Here is a 21,540-nt window from a genome sequence, read left to right on the forward strand (position 1 = left end):
AAACCGAATTGAGCTCGGAATTGGCAAAAAAATAACGTAAGTGCCTCGTTTTGCGTAACAAAAATGTATCGATTTGTGGGCAACTATTTTTTCGTTGTAAAAACGAGGCACTTACGTTATTTTTTTGCCAATTCCGAGCTCAATTCGGACTCTTAAGACCGATAAAACCTTAATCGAACATTTTTCGACATGCAAACCGATGAAAAAATTAAATTGGGTTGCAATTTACAATTTATAACAACTTTTGGGTTACAATTTGCAATTTTTTTTAAATGACTGCAATTTACAAATACAAGTTTTAAATGGCTGCAATTTACAAATTTTCCTCTATTAAATCATAATTGACTGCACAAAAATATTACCTCCGTTTTATATTTTATTTTTGTAATTTTGAAATATTTTACATCTCACAAATAATACCCAAAGTTGTAAAAAATATGAAGGTAGTCAAACAATTTTTTATGTTAATTTTTCTATCTTTTTGTTTTTTAAAATTTGAAAATTAAAAACAAAAAACGATCATAAGTTCTAAACTTGAATTTGAGCCTAACTTAATGAGATTGGGTAATGACCGTTGATATTATTTTGATCTGACGGTTGACATTATATGCGTTTCATTTCATTATTATTTTTTTTTTTTTAAATTTCTGATCGGAAAATTTCAGTTTTTCACTATTACGCTGCACTCTCTGTCTCTCCCTCTCCTCCATTGAAGCGTACTCCGAGTTCTCCATTGAAGCAACTTCAGAGCTTCCTCTCCTCCATTGAAATTGCTTTAGAGGTAATACGTTTTATTTATTTATTATTATTTTTTTCTATCGATTATCAATTCCACAATTTAGGGTTTTGTTTCACACTATTATTAATCTAATTATCAGTATACTTAATTTAGGGTTCTTCTAAGGTGGATGAATGAGCTATTGGTTATAATTACTGTAATTATGAGCAAGTTTTTGTTAGAATTTTACAATTTTACGTTGATATTCTTAAGCGTGAAGAATTTGATGTGATTTTTCCTGCAAAATTTGAGTATTGAGTCAAATTTGCTTGTTAATGTGTTGCATTTGTCGAGCTTAATCTAGTCCGTGGGCTGAACCATTTTGAGGAAATTAGAATTTAGAACCCGAGCCGAGTGGCTTTGTGCTCAAGCTGAGTCCGGCTAAATCCTATGAACTCGAGCCGAGGCAAGCTAACTCCCATTTGTGCTAATTTGATAGGGTTAGCACCCCTTATTGAACTTGGTGATTCAGATAATGGGAAGAATTTAAATCAATTTGATGGTGAAATGCAGTACCAAGCTAATAGGAAGAGGGGTTAGTATAATATGATGGTATTTGGTTGCAGGATATAATACCAGGTTGTTATGGAGGGTGTGAATAAAATCGATGGTATTCAATGGCGGGGTATAGTGCCAAGTCAATAGGAAGGTTGTAAATAAAATTGATGGTATTTGATGGCGGGATATGATACCTAGATAATAGTAAGACTGTAAGAGTCAAGAGAGAATAAATTTTGATGGTATCTGATGGAAGAATATACTTTATAGTGCCAAGTTTACTAAAGTTGTAAATAAAATTAATTGAATTTGTGGTGGATTATCATAATAAGTGGAAGAGTGTAAATACTATGTAATTTTTTTGGTTTTTGATGGTAAGATATAGTACCATGAAACTAGGATTTTTCACAAACAAGTGAACTTCAAATTAATCCTCAGAATCACTTCATTAAGTAGATATTGCTTTTTTTTCTAACATTTGTTCAGTTCAATTTATCTTTATAATTGATGCAGAGCTGAATATTTAGAGTTACACATCTTATAAAACACAAAAGAGGAATAAGATGAGCATCGTGCCCAAAGAATCTATTGAGGTTATAGCACAAAGTGTAGGGATCAACAATCTTTCTGTAGATGCTGCACTTACTCTTGCTCCAGATGTTGAGTACCGAATGCGTGAGCTTATGCAGGTTTCAATATGTTAATTGAATTGCTTTCCTTTTTTAATCCACTGTTTACCTTACATTAATGTTTACAATTTCTTAGACGAGCTTCTATTTATGTTTCCATTGTGACAGGAAGCTATTAAATGTATGCGTCATTCAAGGAGAACTATTTTAACTACAGATGACGTGGTTACTGCACTCAGCATTAGAAACGTTGAGGTGTGTTTTCAAGTGTTTGGATAGAGGGGCTTGCAGTTTGTATACAGTTTGATTTAATCAAGACATTCATGACTTTCATTGCCAATTTCATTTGACTTATCACGCCAGTTAAAGTTAATTGTTCTTCTTGTTTGGAGTTTGGTAGATGTTCATGATTGTATGAGTTTTTATTTAACTGATGTGATATAAGTGGGGCATGAATGTACACTTACTCACTTAGCATTAGGATGTAATAGTCTTGCTATTTATCCATGATGGTTGCTGTTAAATGGCGCTAAGACCCCAAGGATAACTACACTAATGATTATCATAGAGAGATGGACATTAGTTGCTATTAACCTTTGGTACTTTTATGTTATAATTTTTTTATTTTTTTTTGTTGTTGCAGTCGGGATGTGGGGTGTGATTGTGACATGGTGGTTACCTTCATTACTATAACTCGATACATCATTATATATATTAATTTCATTTCTAATGCTATGTGGAATTAGTGATTTTCTGTTGGACTTAACAAATACTTTCCCTAGAGGGGGGAACAAAGTTTCTATATGTAGCCGTATTGTGAGACTTAAAAATTTTCTTTATTCTTTTAGAATTAGCTTCAACAATGCCAAGTTATGAGGCTTGGAATCTAAAAATTTATTTTGATATCAGTGAAATATGTCAAGATATCTAATTCAAATTCTATGTAATTTTGGTAACTTTATCACTCTACATTGTGTAGGCTATAGATATGCTATATCTTGGTTGAGATGCAGAACCTAACTACTAATGGAATTAGGTAGGTACCAAGTTGTCCCCAATTTTATTATGTGTTTGTTTGTGAAAGCTCTTTGCTCTTATACATGCTTCACAAACAAAAAAAATTATTTCACCTTCCCAATAGTGATATTGGTAACTTTGAGATTGTTTGCTCTTCTATGAATTAGTACATTATTTTGGTTTTTTAAAAAAGAACTTAGCTGTCCATTTATCGATTTTCTGATAAGATCATAAGAGTGATTATTATTTTGGTGGAGAGCCACTAATTGCAGGGCTTTCTTTGACCTGCCCCTTTCTATTGATTCTACTGTCTTTATTTGTCAGCCAGTTTATGGCTTTGCTTCAGGAACCCCTTCAAGGTTTAAAAAAGTTGTGGGGCACATGGATTTGTTCTACATTGAGGATAAGGATGTGGACTTCAAAGATGTAAAGTGACCTAAATTCTCTTTATGGCTAAGATTGAAGTCCAATTTTATTTGACCTCTTCTCAAAATGTAGATTATTGAAGCTCCTTTACCAAAAGCTCCACTTGATACATCAATCATGTGCCATTGGCTAGCCATAGAAGGGGTGCAACCTGCAATTCCTGAAAATGCCCCTGTGGAAGGTAAGTTGCTGAGGCTCCTTTTTTGTACATGTGTTTTGTACACATTTCACAGCATTATGATCAGTTTTGAAGTGATTTCAAGATTACAAGTCCTATAGGCAGTATGATGATTACTTACTAGTTACCCGAAAAAACTCAACCTTATTTCCTCTTCTCATCTTAATGTCAGATCTGCAGTAATTACTAGGGGTGAGCAAAAATTCCGGGTACCCGGAATTGGAACCGGAACCGGTTAGGAACCGGCGGGTCCGGAATCGAGATTAGACCCGGTGGTTTCAATTCCGGGTAATAAATTAAGGGCTTGGTTATAACCAATTCCAATTCCAATTCTCAACTTTTTGGACCCGGAACCGGTTGGGTACCCGGTTATCCAATATATCCTAAACTAAATAAATTTTAAATAATAAAAATATGTTAAATGTATCTAATTTGTACAATAAAAAAAGTACTATTAATACCTAGCATGAATACAAATAGCTTAATGCATATATAAATACAAGTGTTAAACACTAATAATGATACTAACTAAAATAAGAATTATAATTTGTATTATATTTTAACAATTACATACATAAGTGGGTACCCGGAACCGGAACCGGTACCCGGTGGTTCCAATTCCAATTCCTAAAATTTAGGACCCGATTAAACCAATTCCAATTCCGGTTCCGAATTTTAGGACCCGGTTCCAACCAATTCCAAGTCCGGGTCCTAAAATTTTGACCGGGTACCCGGTTTGCTCACCCCTAGTAATTACTTGTATCATAGCACGACTACTGCTATGAACCGTATTGATTTCCTTTGCTAAAGTTTTCTCAAACCTTTATGTTTTTAACTCACTTTTTTTACCACTCCTTTAAAACTTTATTGAATTTTATTCTTGGTTCACTTTTAAAAAATTTGTACTTGGATGCTCTTTCTTTTTCTCACTTTTATACGCCTTTTTCCAAACTCTTTCAACTTATTATCTTGTTATGTCCCTTTTTTAGTGTTGGGCGGTTCCTTATGACAATTCATGTTAGCCAACCCAAATCATTTTGGGACTAAGGTTTTGTTGTTGCTGTTGTTGTATAGCACAGCTGCATGAGGTATTCTGTTGCATCAACAAAAATGTTAAGTGTTGTGAACTAGGAAATCAATGAAAGCTCATGTATTAATATGATATGGAATGAGTGCACAGTATAATAAATGCCTGACATGTTTGCAGTTCAGTGTTGATTTAGATGCCTTCCATAACGAACTCCCTAAAATTAATGTTATACTGTAATTAACTTGCTCAGTATGGTAGGAAATCCTTGTACCAAAAATTAGAAAATGCAAGTTGGTGTTCTTTCTTAACTTCAAGGTTTTGAATCCCTGTAGTTCTGTCTTTATAGTCCTACTTGGCCATCATTCCGCTTTTTAGGTGATTATCACCTTGGAATTGTTGATGGGGAGCTGCTGTCCATGCTAAGTTGTTAAAAATGTGAATTGGCAAAGTTATCTCCATTTTCTATTTATCTTGCATAGTGAAATTTAAATGACAACCTTTTCCATAATCGATTTGTTGTAAATTTTATTGCTCATAAATGTTCAACCTTAAAGCTTTTCTTTCCCTCTTTTGTTATGCTTAGTTATCACCATTCCTGACGGGAAAAGGTCTGAATGTAAGGATGACAGTCTTCCCATTGACATCAAAGTACCAGTTCAGCATGTACTATCTAGAGAGCTTCAGGTAGCCGTATGAATTGTTTTTTTTTTCTTATATTATTCATCTTGAATGCTGTTTACTAAATATTTCAAATTATGTGTTATGCAGCTATACTTTGACAAAATCACAGAGCTTACTATTAGAGGTTCTGAAACCATTCTTTTCAAAGAAGCATTGGTCAGTTTGGCAACTGATGCTGGGCTTCATCCCTTAGTCCCCTACTTTACATGTTTCATTGCCGATGAGGTACTAAGTTTTCTAAGTTCCGGAAAAAAAGTTGTGTTGGGATTTTTCATCATAAAGTGCCAGCTAACATTGGCTGCTATTATGCCAGGTTGCTCGTGGTCTAGGGGATTTTAATCTGCTATTTGCTTTGATGCGCCTTGTTCGTAGTCTGCTAAAAAATCCTAACATACAAATAGAGCCTTATGTGAGTTCAGTTCTTGCTGCTTGCTCAACAAATAATTTTATAATGTGTTATCTGTAGATCGTGTTAGAAATTTACCTCTCTTACTAAGCTGTGTATCAAATTGACAAATAAGCTAAAATGATAATTTGATTTAATAGTGGCAATTGCACATTTAATTTAAATTCACATTTCAAACACTAATCTTAGTATCTGTGCAAAAAGAAATTAAAGATTATTAAGGGGTGAAGAGTGTGCCTTTGAATATGCAGGTTTCCCTCCAATATTATCTTAAAAATTACAACCCTTATGTATTAAAGAAATGACTTGGGATGGGAAAAGAAAAACCATTAGTTGAAGAACAAAGAAAAACTCAGTTACAACTTAAAGCTCTATATTATAGAATATTGGCTAAACTATCTATCGTATGAGTTTGCTTCATCCGGTTCACCGGAGCTTAGCTCCGATTACATCCTGATTCGACTCGTGTTGCACACCTGGCTTATGGTGAGTGAGTCTCCCAACAAAAGTTTTTAGCATTTAGTGAGGCTTAAACTGGAGACCTCCCTTAAGCGACATCAAGCTGCTTACCATTTGAGTCAATTCTTGTTATATTGTGTAGATTTGCATATTTCTTTTTAAGTAGCACGATAAGTGATATTTTATAGAGAAGGTTTTGCGTGAGATCAGACTCACCGTGAGTCTAATATGTCTGACAATAATATTCTAATATATATATGACATTAATATTCTAGTATCTGACGATAATATTCTAATATATGACATTAATAATTTAATATCTGATATTAATAATCTAATATTCTAATATATGACAATGATCTAATGTATGATAATAATATTTTAATATTTGACAATTATATTCTAATTTATGACTATAATATTCTAATATCTAACAATAATATTCTAAAATATGACAATTCGGCATTACTCTGGGAGTCACAATTGTGTCACTCCACTTCCACAAAATGCATACATGAGTAATCAAACATGTAATATCACTAGACATACTTATTAGTCCATCAAAGTATCAAACAGAGCTTAATATGTTCATTTTACGGAGTTACCAATCTCCCTGCCAAATTATTCGCAACTACTTGCAGACTGTGACTTAGGATTCATTAGGTGTCCGGGAGACTATTGATTTGCATAGATTTTGATAGAATTACCGGAATAGGAGAGCGAGGGGAAGGATCCTCAAGATTTACATGACGCTGATGGCGATGAAGATTGCCAAGCTTATGATGATGATGATGACGGTTTCGATGATTGACAGCGATGGTGGTGTTCATGTGGGTGCAGGGGCTGTGACGGTGGTTGTGGTGGTCGAATTGGGGTCGTTTGTGGGCTGAGTTCAGCTTGCTGCTGCTGTGCGAAATTGGGGGAAGTGTGTTCGGAAAATAGCAGCAGCAGGGTGGGTGGCTATGACGATGGAGTGTTGGCTGAGAAAGCGGAAGTGGGTGGTGGAAGAAGGTAGTGGAAGGGGTGTGTATTTGTGTAGGCGGACTCCCGGTGAGTCCGTTCTACACAAATTTTTTCGTGTTTTATATGTTTAATTATCTTTTGAGCCTAAAGGGATAATTTAACTTATCACATTATGTCATATTTCACATCATGTCATCACTGATCACAGTCCCCCCCCCCCCCCCCCCCCCCCAACTCTTAAGAATGTTATATGCCTACTTAATTGGTGATTCACGCATCAGGATTTGCCTTGGTTTGTTAACCTTATATACTTTTCTTTGAATCAGCTACATCAGTTGATGCCCTCTGTGGTTTCCTGTTTAGTGGCCAAAAGACTAGGCAATAGATTGGCTGATAACCATTGGGAGCTGAGAGATTTTGCAGCAAAACTAGTTGCTTCAATTTGCAAAAGGTAAGCATACTATACCTACTTGCATCTTTAGGACTGATATATACCATTTTCAGCTTTCTATTAGTCTAGTTTTCTTCTTAGAGTTATGGTATGTAACATCCATCTCAGTAACGGTGCTCAGCTGGCTAAAGTGCTGAAATGCATGTCTCATATTCTGGTCTGACACCTCCTATATCTTTTGAGTTTGACCATTAGACCTGTTTAATAAATTTCTAGATTTGGGATGTCGTTGAGGAATATAAATTACAATTTGCTTGTCAACTGTTGTGCCTAGCTGGCCTTCATATTTCTATTCATTTATTTTGGTGGGAAAAATAAGTTGGTGCAAGTTGCCTCCATTAGTAAGTGGACTGGACTACCTGCTCCATGTCCTTCCTATTAGTTCTTGAAAGGGTCATATTTTAATATTCAAAGACAAGATTCGATATAATTGTATTCAACTTATACATTAAATTTAACATATGTATTACTTCAAATGAGTTGCAGATTTGGGCATGCATACAGCAATCTCCAGCCACGCTTAACAAGAACGTTGGTAAATGCATTTTTGGACCCCAAACGAGCCATCACTCAACACTATGGTGCAATTCAAGGATTAGCTGCCCTAGGGCCCAATGTGGTATATTCCAAAATTGTGAATTTGCAGCTACTATTATATGATGTACTTATATGAATTTGGCATGTCCTTTGTGCTGTGGTAGTTTTGCAAGGATTAGTTCTAAGTCTTCCTAGTCCAAATGGAAGAATAATGGGAGAAAAGGGATAGTCATCTATAAGTGTGGATGGAATTAGCATGGTGATTGTCACTATCATCGATTCATTATTGTCATCCATCATCTGCATCATATTCACCATTATTACTTGACGATGACAAGAAAGTTCTGCTGCAAAGCATGCTGGTTAGAAAATGCTCACTACCGCTTCTGCCTCATAAACTCTGTTTTCATTGTCATATCAACTTGATTGCGCTCAGCAGAAAAGATTTGGAGTTGCTTCTCTGAAAATCTCCCTCTTGCCTTTCCCCTTTTTTTATTTAAGGATTAAGGTAGGTTTTGCCTAGAGAGGGGGGGGGGATGTTCTTTTTTCATTGTCATTGCAAGTTGATTGTGCTCAGCAGAAAAGCTTCAGCGTTGCTTCTCTGAGAATGTCCCTCTTGCCATTTTCCCTTTTTAAATGTAAGGTTTAAGGTGGGTTTGGGGGGTGGGCTGCTGTGGTGGAGTGCAGGGGGGATGGGTGGGAGCTCTGGCACCCTCCCAACATTTGATTTTTTTTTTTTAGGAAAAACTAATTAGTAAACGAGGGTTAAAAACAACCCCCCCTCCACCCCCCCCCCCCCCCCCCCAAATTTCTCCCCTCTGGTTATGATTACTTATTACGTGTCTTTCATTGGCATTTCATCTCTGTTGCTCTCTTGTGCGCAGTTTTGTGGTTTACAAAACTTTGGTTAGTACATGTTATTGGATTTGGATATCAGCTCTTAACATAATATTGACAATTGGAGCATTTTAAATTGCTTATTAGGTCCGGCATCTTATTCTGCCAAATCTTGGGCCATATATGCGGCTTCTTGAACATGAAATGTCTCTTGAGAGTCAAAAGAATGAAATGAAAAGGCACGAAGCTTGGAGGGTTTATGGAGCATTGTTGGTTAGTTCTTTTTCTTCTCAACTCAGTATGAAGATCTGGTTATATGCTGAAGAATTTCTTGTCAGACTATATTATGTAGTATCATCAAGTCATTTATCACATAATCACTTTTGTATATTGGTTTTCAGCATGCAGCTGGACAATGCATTTATGGTATACTCAAAATGTTCCCTACTTTGCCATCACCGCCATGTCATGAAATTTGGGGCAAGAAGGAAAGAGTCAATATGTTAGCACCTGGTGAGAAGCTAAGATGTCATCTTTTGTTCTTGCTTAGTTTAATGTTTGGCTTCCATCTGTTCTGTAATCTGTACCTATGCATACAAGAGTGAAAGGTTAAGGAGGAAATTAGATGTGCATCAATATTTTCTCTTTATTAAGACATTTGGTGATACAATTAAATTATGACACTTAGATGGGATGTAGTGACACTTTACCCACCTTTTGCCCTCTCCTTCCAACTAAAAGAGGTTTCCTATTGTAGTATCAAAAATTTGATTTGATGAAATTTACATATACTGGAGATTTCATAGGTGTTTGGGGCTTTAACTTTTCTCTACTGTTATATTTTATTTTTTTGTGCTAGGAAAACGCAAGGCAAGCATGGAGCACATAGAAGAGCAACCGTCTCTCAAAAGAGTAGCCACTGATGGCCCTTTGCTGGACAACAACACCTCACCTTCTGTCAAACAAACTGAGGGAGAAGTAGCTGCATCATCTAGTGTTGCCTCAGATCTACCGTCAACCTCCAAGCAGATGACTGATTCTGAGAAAGTAGGCAGTAATAATGAAAGAGATAAGAGTGATGAAAAGTTGCTGAAGTTGTCAGCGGTCCTGAATCAGGTTTGGAAGGATGACTTGAAATCGGGACAGGTTCTTGTATCGATGCTTGAGCTGTTTGGTGAGAGCATCTTTCCCTTCATTCCCACTCCTGAGTTGTCGTTGTTTTTATGACATTTTTAGAATTTTAAGGCTCTCTGTGTATATAATCATATGTCCTTTGGAGTAATTGAGGAAACACTAGGATAGCATCCTGACTGACAAAGACGGCATTCAGACTCTGCTCAAAAGCTTGAGCTGCAGCTACAAAAACTGGAGAGGGGAGATGGGGTTTTGGGGGGCGGGGTGGTTGGCTGGATTGAGGAGTGATGATGGTATTAAAAAGTAATTGCCAGAGAAGTTCATATCCAGTCCATATGTTGCATAGATACGAGTCCCTGTTTTTACGTTGGGACTTTTTTCTTATTCTCTAACTCTTCAATCGCTGCTTAATTGCTTATCACATTTCTTGTATACATTTTATTTGTGTTCAACATGATTTTCCCAAAGAGGGAGAAAGAAATTCATAATTTTAGTAAACTAGTATTGATTACACAGGAAACATCTTTATGTTAATGGATATAATCTATGCTGCAATCTTGGCTAACTCCCGCTCTACAGCTTTCTTGAGGAGGCTATCTTCTTCCAGCACCATATGAATGGGTAAGACCCCCAGACCATTAGCCACAGCAAGCATCATCCTCTTAGTCTCAGCTTTAAATTCTTCTATGTCAACACCCCCATTGAGATCATGGTCGAACTGAACAAACAGCGCCCCATAAGTGGTGGCAAGCTCTTCTGGTTCAATCTTAACATCAATCCCAAAGTGGGTCTCGAAAACACGGAGACCTTGAAGCTCCTTGAGCATCTCAGGATAAGAAAGGATTCCATCATGGTTGGTGTCGAGGATGGCGAAGTGGTCTTCAATCGAGCTATTGAAAGCCTCCTCGTCTTCCACAAAATTTGTGATTGTGGCACTATCCAAGAGCTCCACACTCATTCTTGTAGGTTAATATTAAGCTTATTGGGAAATTTTCGGAATAATTAAAAAGAAACTTGGGCTTTAGTCTTTGTAAGTTTGATTTTGTTGTGATGAAAGAGAAGTATGGCATGCGTACATATATATATAGTTTGGTTTCTAAAGCGAGTGGAAGGTTTCTTGTCAAGTAGTTTTTGACCGTTGATTAATATATTGAAGTTAAATTAACATTTTAGACTTGAAAGAATAAACGGGTTCAAAATCAGAGGACGAAAAATAATGGCTCAAAGTACAAAGATTAAAGAAATAATTGACTCGCTTTTTTATTCAATGGGCTGGTTAAAAAGGCGCAAGCAGGAACAAATGCTTCAATTTGCATCTGATTCTTGCCTCCACGATTAAGTTATAGGCCGGTGCGAAAGTTATAAATTGTGTACATCCTTTTTCGCGGATTCGACCTAATTTGAGTCAAACTTGTAATTTTTAAAATCTATATATTAATATTCGACCTAATTTGAGTCAAACTTGTAATATTTATAATTTAAAACGATCACGTGGCTAGTTTCAATAAGAATCTACTTGAATTTTATGAACTAGTTTTGGTGTGAAAAATGTTACTAGTTTTATTAGTAAAAATAAGTTGACTATAATTCAACAAAAAGTAGATTTTAGGATATCTAATTCATGAAACTTTGTGGTATATGAGGTCTCAAGTTAGTTAATTTAAATTATAGGGCATAATACCATTAATCAATAACTCTTAATACTAAAACAGACACCGAAAGTGACATGTGTCACATCCTAGTGCTGTTTTTTCTCTTCAAAACTCGCCTTTTCTTTTTACCCTTTTTTTTTTGTTAACATTTGATTCTATAATAATATCATTCCAAATATATTATGTTATTTTTTATGACAATTTTTTTTTTATTTGATTTTGTTTCCATAATAATACCATTCCAAATCTTTTAAATTGTCTTTATGACAAATATATTCCTTTATTTTACTTGGTGTTCATAATTTTTTTTAATACACAATCCTTTTTAATTGTCTTTCAAATGGAGTATTATTAAATTTTGCAAAAAAGTAATAATCAATAATCATCAATAACTTGATACTAAAACAGACACCGGGAGTGACATGTGTCACATCCTGGTGTTGTTTTTCCCTCCAAACTCCCCTTCCCTTTTTACATTTTTTTGGTTAACATTTGATTATATAATAATATCATTCCAATCAATAACTTAATACTAAAACAAACACCGAGAGTGACACGTGTCACATCCTGGTACTGTTTTTTTCCTTTAAAACTCGTCTTCCCTTTTTACTTTTTTTTTTGTTAACATTTGATTCTATAATAATATCATTCCAAATATTTTATGTTATTTTTTATGACAATTTTTTTTTGTTAATATTTGATTTTGTTTCTATAATAATACCATTCCAAATCTTTTATATTGTCTTTATGACAAATATATTCCTTTATTTTACTTGGTGTTCATAATTTTTTTATACACAATCCTTTTTAATTACCTTTCAAATGGAGTATTATTAAATTTTGCAAAAAAGTAATAATCAATAATCAATAACTTAATACTAAAACAGACACCGGGAGTGACATGTGTCACATCTTGGTGTGTTTTTCCCTCCAAACTCCCCTTCCCTTTTTACATTTTTTTGGTTAACATTTTATTATATAATAATATCATTCCAATCAATAACTTAATACTAAAACAGACACCGAGAGTGACACGTGTCACATCCTGGTGCTGTTTTTTCCCTCTAAAACTCCTCTTCCCTTTTTACTTTTTTTTTTTTTTTGTTAACATTTGATTCGATAATAATATCATTCAAAATATTTTATGTTATTTTTATGAAAATTTTTTTTTTGTCAATATTTGATTTTGTTTCTATAATCATACCATTCCAAATCTTTTATGTTGTCTTTATGACAAATATATTCCTTTTATTTTACTTCGTGTTCATAATTTTTTTATACACAATCTGACAGGATATAGTCGTATCACCTAATCAAAAGAATAACATAAGTTTTCTAACTAAAGTAGATAGGGAAGTAGGGTCGAACCACAGGGAAACAAGTCAATTTATTCCTAATTAATAAAAATAATCTAAATTATTAAGTAACTAAATTATAGATATGATGAATTAAACTAAGGGAGGTAAAAGTGGGGAGAAATCAATAAATAAAAGCGTAGGGTATAGGTTCACCGATAAATAATATTCCAGGGTAAAACATAATGATCAACCATCAATGCATCAATTAATCAGATCATAAAGGGCTTTCGCTACGTATTACAATCACAAAATTAATCTACCGGTATTAAATCTCATCTCTCGAATCTCGACTTAATCATTTATAAATTAATCTGCCTATTGAAACTAAGCCTAAACATCAATTCTCATCTCTCGAATCTCGAACCAATATTGCTAAACTCACACATATTAAACCTGCACAAGTCTAATTGCATAACATTAAATCAATCAATAGGAAATAAATCTAGCATTGTCAATCAACAACAATAAATTACCCCTTCATATTATTTATGGATCCTCATAAACCCTAGAAAGAAAACTACTCACACATAATTAAATCTAAACTAATTGAAGCAAATAAACAAGACATGATGAATTAAAATACTAAAATTAATAGAGAAGAAATCGTTACCAAAGTTGACGGAAATAAAAGATTGAATTAAACCAAGAGTTGTAGAGAGAGAAACGAGAGAGAAAATAATACTAAGAGTTTAATTAAGGGGGGAGAGAGAGAAAAGTTAGAGAGAGAAAGAGAGTAAGAAGTAGTCCTCAACTCGCTTAACAAAAGAGTACTTATACTAAGTTAGAAAATCCTAAGTTAAAACAAAGTAAAACGACGCCTAATCTTCCTCTAGAAACATGTGCCCGGTCGGGCGCCACATCGCCCGGTCGGGCGCGCCTTTTTTTCAATCATAAAGCTTCTCTCGCGCCCGGTCGGGCACGAGATCGGGCGAAGGCCTCTTTTCTTCTTCCGCCCCGCCCGGCCGGGCGCGCCCCAGGGCGGGGGCGGCCTGATCGGGCAAGGTCACTTGGGCTACTCTTGGACTTCGATTGGGCTCCGATTCTCCGGCCCAATCTGAATTTCCTCTTTGGGGCTTTAATACTTAGTGTCCAATGTCTCGGTATCTCATATGTCGAGCCCTTAATCACCGATTCGATGACTCCAACCGGCCTTGGGCTACGAAAAGTGGTCGTCCTCCTCCAATGCTCGTAGTTGCTCCATAAAATCTCGGAAAAATGCTCCAAATGTGCAATTCCCTACAAAACTCAATCGAAACTACGAAAATACCAATTAGTAATAAAAGTGATTCTAAAGAGCCAAAAACACTACTAATTATGACCAAGGGATGGGGGTAAAACACTATATAAAATAGACATATCACAATCCTTTTTAATTGTCTTTCAAATGGAGTATTATTAAATTTTGCAAAAAAGTAATAGTAAATTGCAAAAAATCCATTTTTGTTTAATTTTTTGCTTGCTTATTAATATAGATAGATTATGACATTATAATTTCTATATTTGATGTGTATGTTTTATCAAATTTTATTTGTTGGATATTCTTACAAAAACTAGATTTACTGTGCATGGCACGGGCCTTAAACTAGTTTCCTTACTAAAAAGTTGATGGAGAGATAAATGTTTTTTATTTGGGACAAAGAGGAAAACTAAAATCTATCCCCTCGACTTTTTCACGAGAAATTTTAACTTTCTATCTCTGAGAAACATGCGAAATTTATCTCAGAGCTATATTTTTAATCCAATCACTACGTGCTATCTATTTTAGGCTGTAATAGTCATTTTAAGAATGATCATGATTTAATCCCATGTTCTCTTTGGAATCGTAATGAGACCTCTTACCACTTGACATATCCCTCACTATCATTATATTGCTTATTCTAACTATGTGTAACATTATAAAATTTATTATATACACCCAACTAACCTAAGGTTAGTTATTGCTTTTTATTTGATGATTAAATGAAAAAAAGTCATTAAAATGAGAACAAAATACTCATTGGTGTACGGTACATCCGGGTGTACATAACAATATCTCTAACATTATATGTTTAGCTATCGTAAATAATTTAAAAACACAATTAGGTTTGGTTCACTTCACTATATTTTTGCTCATATGAAATTAATTTTACTGAACATAAATTATTTTTTACTGATTCTTTATTAAATTTCTTCTTTGAATTTATTGATTTTTACTAAACTAAACTTATTTTTTCTAAACTGAAATTATTTTTATAGAATTAAACATGTATGAAGTATCTAAATTGAAATTGTATTACTAAATACTTAAGGTGAAGTGAACAAGGCCTTATGAAAATGAATTGGATCGACGACAGACAGTAATAGAGGTAGAACGTCAATTGTGAGTGTGTAAAAAAACACAAATTTTTTAAAAAAATCGGATGTACAGTAATTATTGTACATTCATTATAAACAGGGCTGGCTATGAGATTGTGCAAAGAAACCTATAGCACAGGGCCCCGAAATGGAGAGGCCCCCAATTGAAAAAAAAATTGTTATTGATATAAAAAAAAAATTAATGCCCAATGTCTTTTGAGAGTGAAATTTGCTAAGTTGGTAGCAATCAAATACTCAAATCCTTCAGTCTTGGGTTGTTGTGCCGTGGTTCGAGCCACCATGTCTTTTTTTTTTTTTTATATATATATTTTAAAAATTTCTGCCATTCTCTTTTCTTTCTTTTTTTTCCAGCCTTTATTTTACTTTTTTTTTTTCCTTTTTCTTTTTATTATTTTTTGTTTGTTCGGTCAATAGTCTAGGACTCTAAGGAATTAAGAGACCAGGCCAATTTTGCTATTTTTTTAATGTAATAAACAGACTAATCAAACTTTACATTTTAGGTTAATTAATTGATAAACATATTTATTCAAAAAAATTAATAAATATATATAGTTTCTCTCTCTCAAAAAAGGAAATATATGGGTTAAACTTGAAAATGAAATGCTATTATCAAATTCATAAACTTATTAATACAAACATAAGTTTTATGTGTTTTATTATGTAAAAAAAAGAAGGCTAAAAGCAATGAGTTAAAAAACTATAAAGCATAATTTCATATTTAAAATTATATGTTTTAAAATCATCAGGGCCTAATTTAAAAATAGCGCAGGGCCCCTAAATTGGTTAAGACGGCCCTGATTATAAAGATAGCTTAAAGTGATTAAAAGTTACCCCAATATGCATAAAAGTAACCCAATACAAATAAAAATTATCTACACTTTATTAGTAAAGAATCACATTTTAAATGACTTAAAATCAATTATTAGTGAATGAATGTAATTAAATTACCTTTATAAAACTTTCTTGCTGTCTATTTATATAAAAACTGTATTATGTTTAAAGTTACCCAAAAAAAAGACAAAAAATTACTCTAAAATTAACTATAAGTTACCCTTATAATCTTATACGGCTCGATGTACACTAATATTAGTGTAAAACGAGTGTATACATAAAATTTTGGTAAAAAAATTGTGTATGTTTTTTAGGCAACAATGGAGTAAGCCCAGCCCAATAGAAAGAAACAACTGTATTTGCAAACGAGATGAGCCCGTAAGATCTGTAAGACTCATATAAATAAAAAACCTAGCTCACTTTCTTAAACCCTACTTGCCGCGCCGTATATTATTCTCATCTCTCTCCTCAGGTTCTCTCTTCTACATTCTGCTACTTTTACCAATTATTATCTTTCTCATTTTCACTAAATTAATTCCATTGATTGATCTTCTTTATTGTTGTTTTAGGGTTTCAATTACACCATCAATGGCGCCTCCTGCGAAAGGTATTTTACTTCCATTTCTTAAACATTTTTAATTTTAATGTTGATTCAGTAGGTAAACATGAATTATATGATTATATTTTGTAAATTTATGAATTATTAATAATATGAATTTAATTTGTGCTCAATTCCAATATACTTATTACAATACTTCTTTTTAATTTTGTTGAAAAACCTAGCTATTTCATAGTGTGCATATGTTAAGTGATGATTAGAATACAAACTGTCCCTTTAATCAATTAAACTTTGGATTTAAGGATTTGTGCCCTTTCGTGGATTCATATGATTGCAGTTTTGCTATAGATTTGTTGTGAATTTTCATTCATTTTTTCGTTAGTTGCTCATTTGTTTTGGTTAATGTATATAGAATAGTTGCAAATTGAATGTTAGAAGGATGGTTGACATTAGGTTTGTCGCTTCCTTGTGCTATATATTGAGAAATCCTTTATTTATAGAGCAATCAAATGGTTCTAAATGCAAATTGTCATGCTACTCTTACTCTCGGGTTCAATGCAATGCATTTTAGGGTAAAACCTCTACTTCAAATAGCCTAGAACCGGTTTACCCTTCAAATTGAACGTATCAGCCTTATTAACATGCATTTTCCCCCTTCTACTGTTGCTTAATTACATGCTGCGTTGGTTGTTGAAGCGTTTCAATGTCAGTTTGAGGGTTGATTTTGGTTAACAAAATTTAAGACTGTTCAGTAAAGATTGTCATGCTAATTGCTATTCCTTGGGTTTAGTCCCTTCTCCATGATTGAGAGTGCATATCGCTTAGTTCTGTAAAAGCATTCGCATATTGTGTCAAACCCTCAAATCGACTGTTTAATGTCATGCTACTAAAGCAACTTCTTGGTTGTGTTTTATTTAAAGGCTTGACAGTAATTTGGGTACATTTAGTCAGTTTCTAAGTGTTGGGGAAAAAATCTTCCTTAACCCTGTTATATTTTAATTGCTCATGCAATCTCTCGTTCTAATTAAGCTTCCGGCCAGTTGCACTTATGGCTGTGTTACAAATTCTGTTTAGGTGTGATAAAATTGCATTACATCTTTAAAAGACTAGAAAAATACCTGACATCATTTATCTGGCAGATGTAAAGAAGGCTGATCCCAAGGCACAGGCCTTGAAAGCTGCTAAAGCTGTGAAATCTGGCTCAAGTACCTTGAAGAAGAAGGCCAAGAAGATCAGGACCAAGGTTACTTTCCATAGGCCAAAGACATTGAAGAAGGACAGAAACCCCAAGTACCCTCGTATTAGTGCAACACCAAGAAATAAGTTGGATCATTACCAGATACTTAAATATCCCTTGACCACTGAGTCCGCAATGAAGAAGATTGAGGACAACAACACCTTGGTTTTTATTGTTGACATTCGTTCTGACAAGAAGAAGATTAAGGCTGCCGTCAAGAAGATGTATGACATTCAGGCCAAGAAAGTGAATACTTTGATCAGGTGAATATTTTCTGACAATCAAATTGTTGCTCTTTGCTTCATATCGTTATCTGTGTTTCATTTATATTATGTTTCGATTCTCTCTTCACACGTAAGGTTAAAAGTGTGAGACTAAGACATAATTGTATCTTCTATAGAAAGAACTTATTTTCCTCATTTATCACGAAGAATTGCATACTGTTCATGATGTAGTTTTCTCGTGGCACTGATTTTTACAAATGGCAAACTAATCACTTGAAACTCAGTAGGCCATAAATTATAAATTGAACTAAGAAGTGCTATCCTCGCAGTTTTTATAATGCTCTTGCTGATTTTTAGCTTGTCATCATTGACTAGGGTTTATTGAAAGTTTCCTGTCATTCTAATTGTTATGATATATTTCCTTATGCAGGCCTGATGGCACCAAGAAGGCGTATGTTCGTTTGACACCTGACTATGATGCCTTGGACGTTGCAAACAAGATCGGAATCATTTAATTTGTATTTTGCTCCATGTTTGTTCAAGTAGATGATCTGTCATTTTTGATAGGAACATGCTCAATAGAAAAAACATTAAGTTTTGTTTGATGCTACAATGCTATGCATTAGCTTATGTTCTTATGGTTCTCTTTATTTGCTGCTTTAGGATATGTGTCTGTATTTCAATTTATGATACATCTCTGGAATGCCTTTTGGGTCCTAAACATATGGTTTCATCTACTAAAAGAAGAACCTTCTCTCCAGTATTGATCTTGAATATGGCTGATAAAACTGTAGTCTTGTGAGTACAACAGGGGTTCTTGTGTTGCTGGCTTATTGCTGCAAAAAAGTAGAATGAATAGCTAAGACCGGCTGGCTGTGAATCATGTGCTTTACACCATTACTTTTGAGTTCGTGTCCCTGAGAAGCAGCTTTGCTCACAGGAAGGCTGTATAGTTTGATCGAGAACATCATTAGCCATAGACCATGGTGCACTAAATTTATATTGTACACACTCAATGTGAGTTCATGGTGGAATATGATAATTCTCCTGTATTCATGGAGGGCATCTACTAGAGCATGTTACGATTATTTTGTATGAGTTGAACTTATGAACATGAGCTTAGTCAGAAAATATATTGGGTAAATGAAGGGTTTGGCTATTTTGGTATTTAGCGATCTCAATTCTCAGGCATAGTTGAGGAAGACTAGTGATGACTTGGAGTTTAAAAGTACATGGAGTGGGCTTATTACAAACTATACTTTGAAAGAAGTAGTGATTTCTATATACGGTATGATGCATTTAAAAACTTAAAGTTCGTGTTTTCTTATTTTGATGATTATTGCTCTTTATTCATCAAATAAGAAAACAATATCCTCTAATGTATCACGTATCTAGGTGTATATAATAATCTCCAGTCTAACATTGTAGAAGTGAATGGATTGAAGATCTTTGTGGATAACCTCATGAGATAGACTCTCGGTTTTCAATTATGGCAATGTTGTAGGAAACGAAACATGTAAGGATCAAAGTTCTTATACATCCAAACTGATGAAGTTTTGAGAAAGAGAATGTTGGAAAGATTTGGGAGGATGAGAGAGAGGCTTAGAAAGTACTAAAATTTTCTTTGTGGAGGCGGATGTACCGAGCATGGTACATCCGGATTTTTGATAAAAGGCGGAATGAAAATCTAGTTGTTTTGTAAAGAACATTTAGGTGTTTTACAAAGATATTCCGTTTTATGTTCTTTTTGTATATCTAAAGAACATCCATAGTATTAATAAAGAACATGATAATATTATGTAATGAACATTATTTATATTTACCCACCATAATCTAAAGACAAAATTTAAACAACATTTCACAGTAAATAATTAATAATATTTTACAAATAAAAATTCATTACATTGACAATCAAATTACACGGAGATAAAGATGTATTATTTAACGGTGTGTTCTTTATTAAATATTGTCATGTTCATTGTTTTAATAGGGTTTTTTTTTTTTTTTTTTTTTTTTTTTTTTTTTTTTTTTTTGTATCTCTTATGTTCTTTTATCACGTTCATTACATTTTAATAATATGTTCTTTTCACTTTAGATATATGTTCTTTACAATTCTATACTATGTTATTTTCACTTTAACTAAATGTTCTTTATATTTCTATACAATATTCTTTCCTTCCCAATTTTTTTTTTTTTTTTTTTTTTTTTTTTTTTTTTTTTCTATACAATATTCTTTCCTTTCCTTTTTTTTTTCTATACCATGCGCATGGTATATCCACCTCCACAAACAACTGATTGAGGAGTTCAAGAAAAAACTTAAATATATTGATGCAATTTTATGAGTATAGATAATGCATGAGTAAGCAATAACTAGATACATTTGACCAAAAATCAAGGAGTTAATGATGATAATGATGTATCCTTTACAAAATATAAACATGTCATTACACAAGTTGTTTGTTCATTTGCTATTCTAGCCAACAAACTAACACTATCAGGAATTTAGTCATCACCATTAGTACTCATGCTCCCTCCGTTTTTTAATACTTGCTTAACTTTTCTTTTTTGGTCGTTTTTAAATGCTTGCTCCATTTCCTTATTGGAAAGTTTTTATAATATTTAATTCAATTTTCTTACCTAGTGAACCCAACATAAATCATATTTTATTAATTTCATATTCTCTCTCCTCCAATACTTTCCACTACTTTTGCTTTGTACAATTTTATATTCTTTCACCTACCCTACTACCTCCATATTTTATTACTTTCTCTAATTTATTTTAAAACTCCGCACGTGAAGAAATGGAGCAAGTACTTAAAAACGGAGAGAGTAATAATCAATGTTGACAATTTTTGCATCCTATTTTTGAGAAATAGTTTATGACGCAAAGTATGCTTTTGTTTTAGGCCTTATTCACTCACCTTATTTTTGTTGAATTTAAATTATTTTTACTAGAATTATTTTTACTGATTTTATATTATATTTTCTCTTTTAAGTTATTGATTTTTATTGAATTGGAATTATTTTTAATAAACTGAAAACTTATTTTTGTTGAATCAAAATTATTTTTACTAGGTATTTTTTTTTAGGTGAAGTGAAGGCCTTACTTTGAATCATTAAGGTATACATTCAATTAAAGTACGTGGTAGAAGATAATAGGAAAATTTGTTGAAAACCATCTTATAAATTTTTTTTTGTCAAAGTACACCAGTTTAAAAATATTTTTGTTGAATCCCACCACTTTTCGAATTTCGACTATTGATTGATATTTCCAGCGTTAATTAGCATATGCACCTCACG

The 21,540-nt window shown here is 33.5% G+C and overlaps 3 protein-coding genes across 5 annotated transcripts; 2 read left to right on the top strand and 1 right to left on the bottom strand.

Moving 5' to 3' along the window:
- Window positions 1-638: 638 nt before the first annotated feature.
- On the top strand, window positions 639-10,260 carry LOC145587402 (transcription initiation factor TFIID subunit 6-like). 3 transcript variants are annotated; one of them, XM_081644140.1, is made up of 13 exons: window positions 639-781; window positions 1,790-1,965; window positions 2,074-2,160; window positions 3,247-3,348; window positions 3,421-3,529; window positions 5,140-5,240; window positions 5,325-5,462; window positions 5,551-5,646; window positions 7,392-7,516; window positions 8,003-8,135; window positions 9,038-9,163; window positions 9,292-9,403; window positions 9,750-10,260. In XM_081644140.1, exons 2-13 carry the CDS (start codon window positions 1,840-1,842, stop codon window positions 10,115-10,117), a joined length of 1,623 nt encoding a protein of 540 aa, XP_081500266.1. In that variant the 5' UTR covers window positions 639-781; window positions 1,790-1,839; the 3' UTR covers window positions 10,118-10,260. The 3 variants fall into 3 exon arrangements, with proteins under 3 accessions (XP_081500266.1, XP_081500267.1, XP_081500268.1); XM_081644141.1 differs by having other exon boundaries at window positions 656-781; window positions 1,763-1,965; XM_081644142.1 differs by lacking the exons at window positions 639-781; window positions 1,790-1,965; window positions 2,074-2,160 and adding an exon at window positions 2,885-2,941.
- A 122-nt stretch (window positions 10,261-10,382) lies between these two features.
- On the bottom strand, window positions 10,383-11,038 carry LOC145587404 (uncharacterized). The gene has a single exon (XM_081644143.1). The coding sequence runs from the start codon at window positions 10,980-10,982 to the stop codon at window positions 10,569-10,571; it is 414 nt and encodes a 137-aa protein (XP_081500269.1). The 5' UTR covers window positions 10,983-11,038; the 3' UTR covers window positions 10,383-10,568.
- Window positions 11,039-16,573: 5,535 nt separating this feature from the next.
- On the top strand, window positions 16,574-18,845 carry LOC145589388 (large ribosomal subunit protein uL23). Its single transcript, XM_081645931.1, has 4 exons — window positions 16,574-16,692; window positions 16,790-16,827; window positions 17,919-18,279; window positions 18,671-18,845. The coding sequence occupies exons 2-4, from the start codon at window positions 16,809-16,811 to the stop codon at window positions 18,753-18,755; spliced, it is 465 nt and encodes a 154-aa protein (XP_081502057.1). The 5' UTR covers window positions 16,574-16,692; window positions 16,790-16,808; the 3' UTR covers window positions 18,756-18,845.
- Window positions 18,846-21,540: the final 2,695 nt, after the last annotated feature.

Source organism: Chenopodium album, chromosome 17 (assembly GCF_948465745.1).
Source record: "Chenopodium album chromosome 17, dcCheAlbu1.1, whole genome shotgun sequence".
Classification (NCBI taxonomy): Eukaryota; Viridiplantae; Streptophyta; class Magnoliopsida; order Caryophyllales; family Amaranthaceae; genus Chenopodium; species Chenopodium album.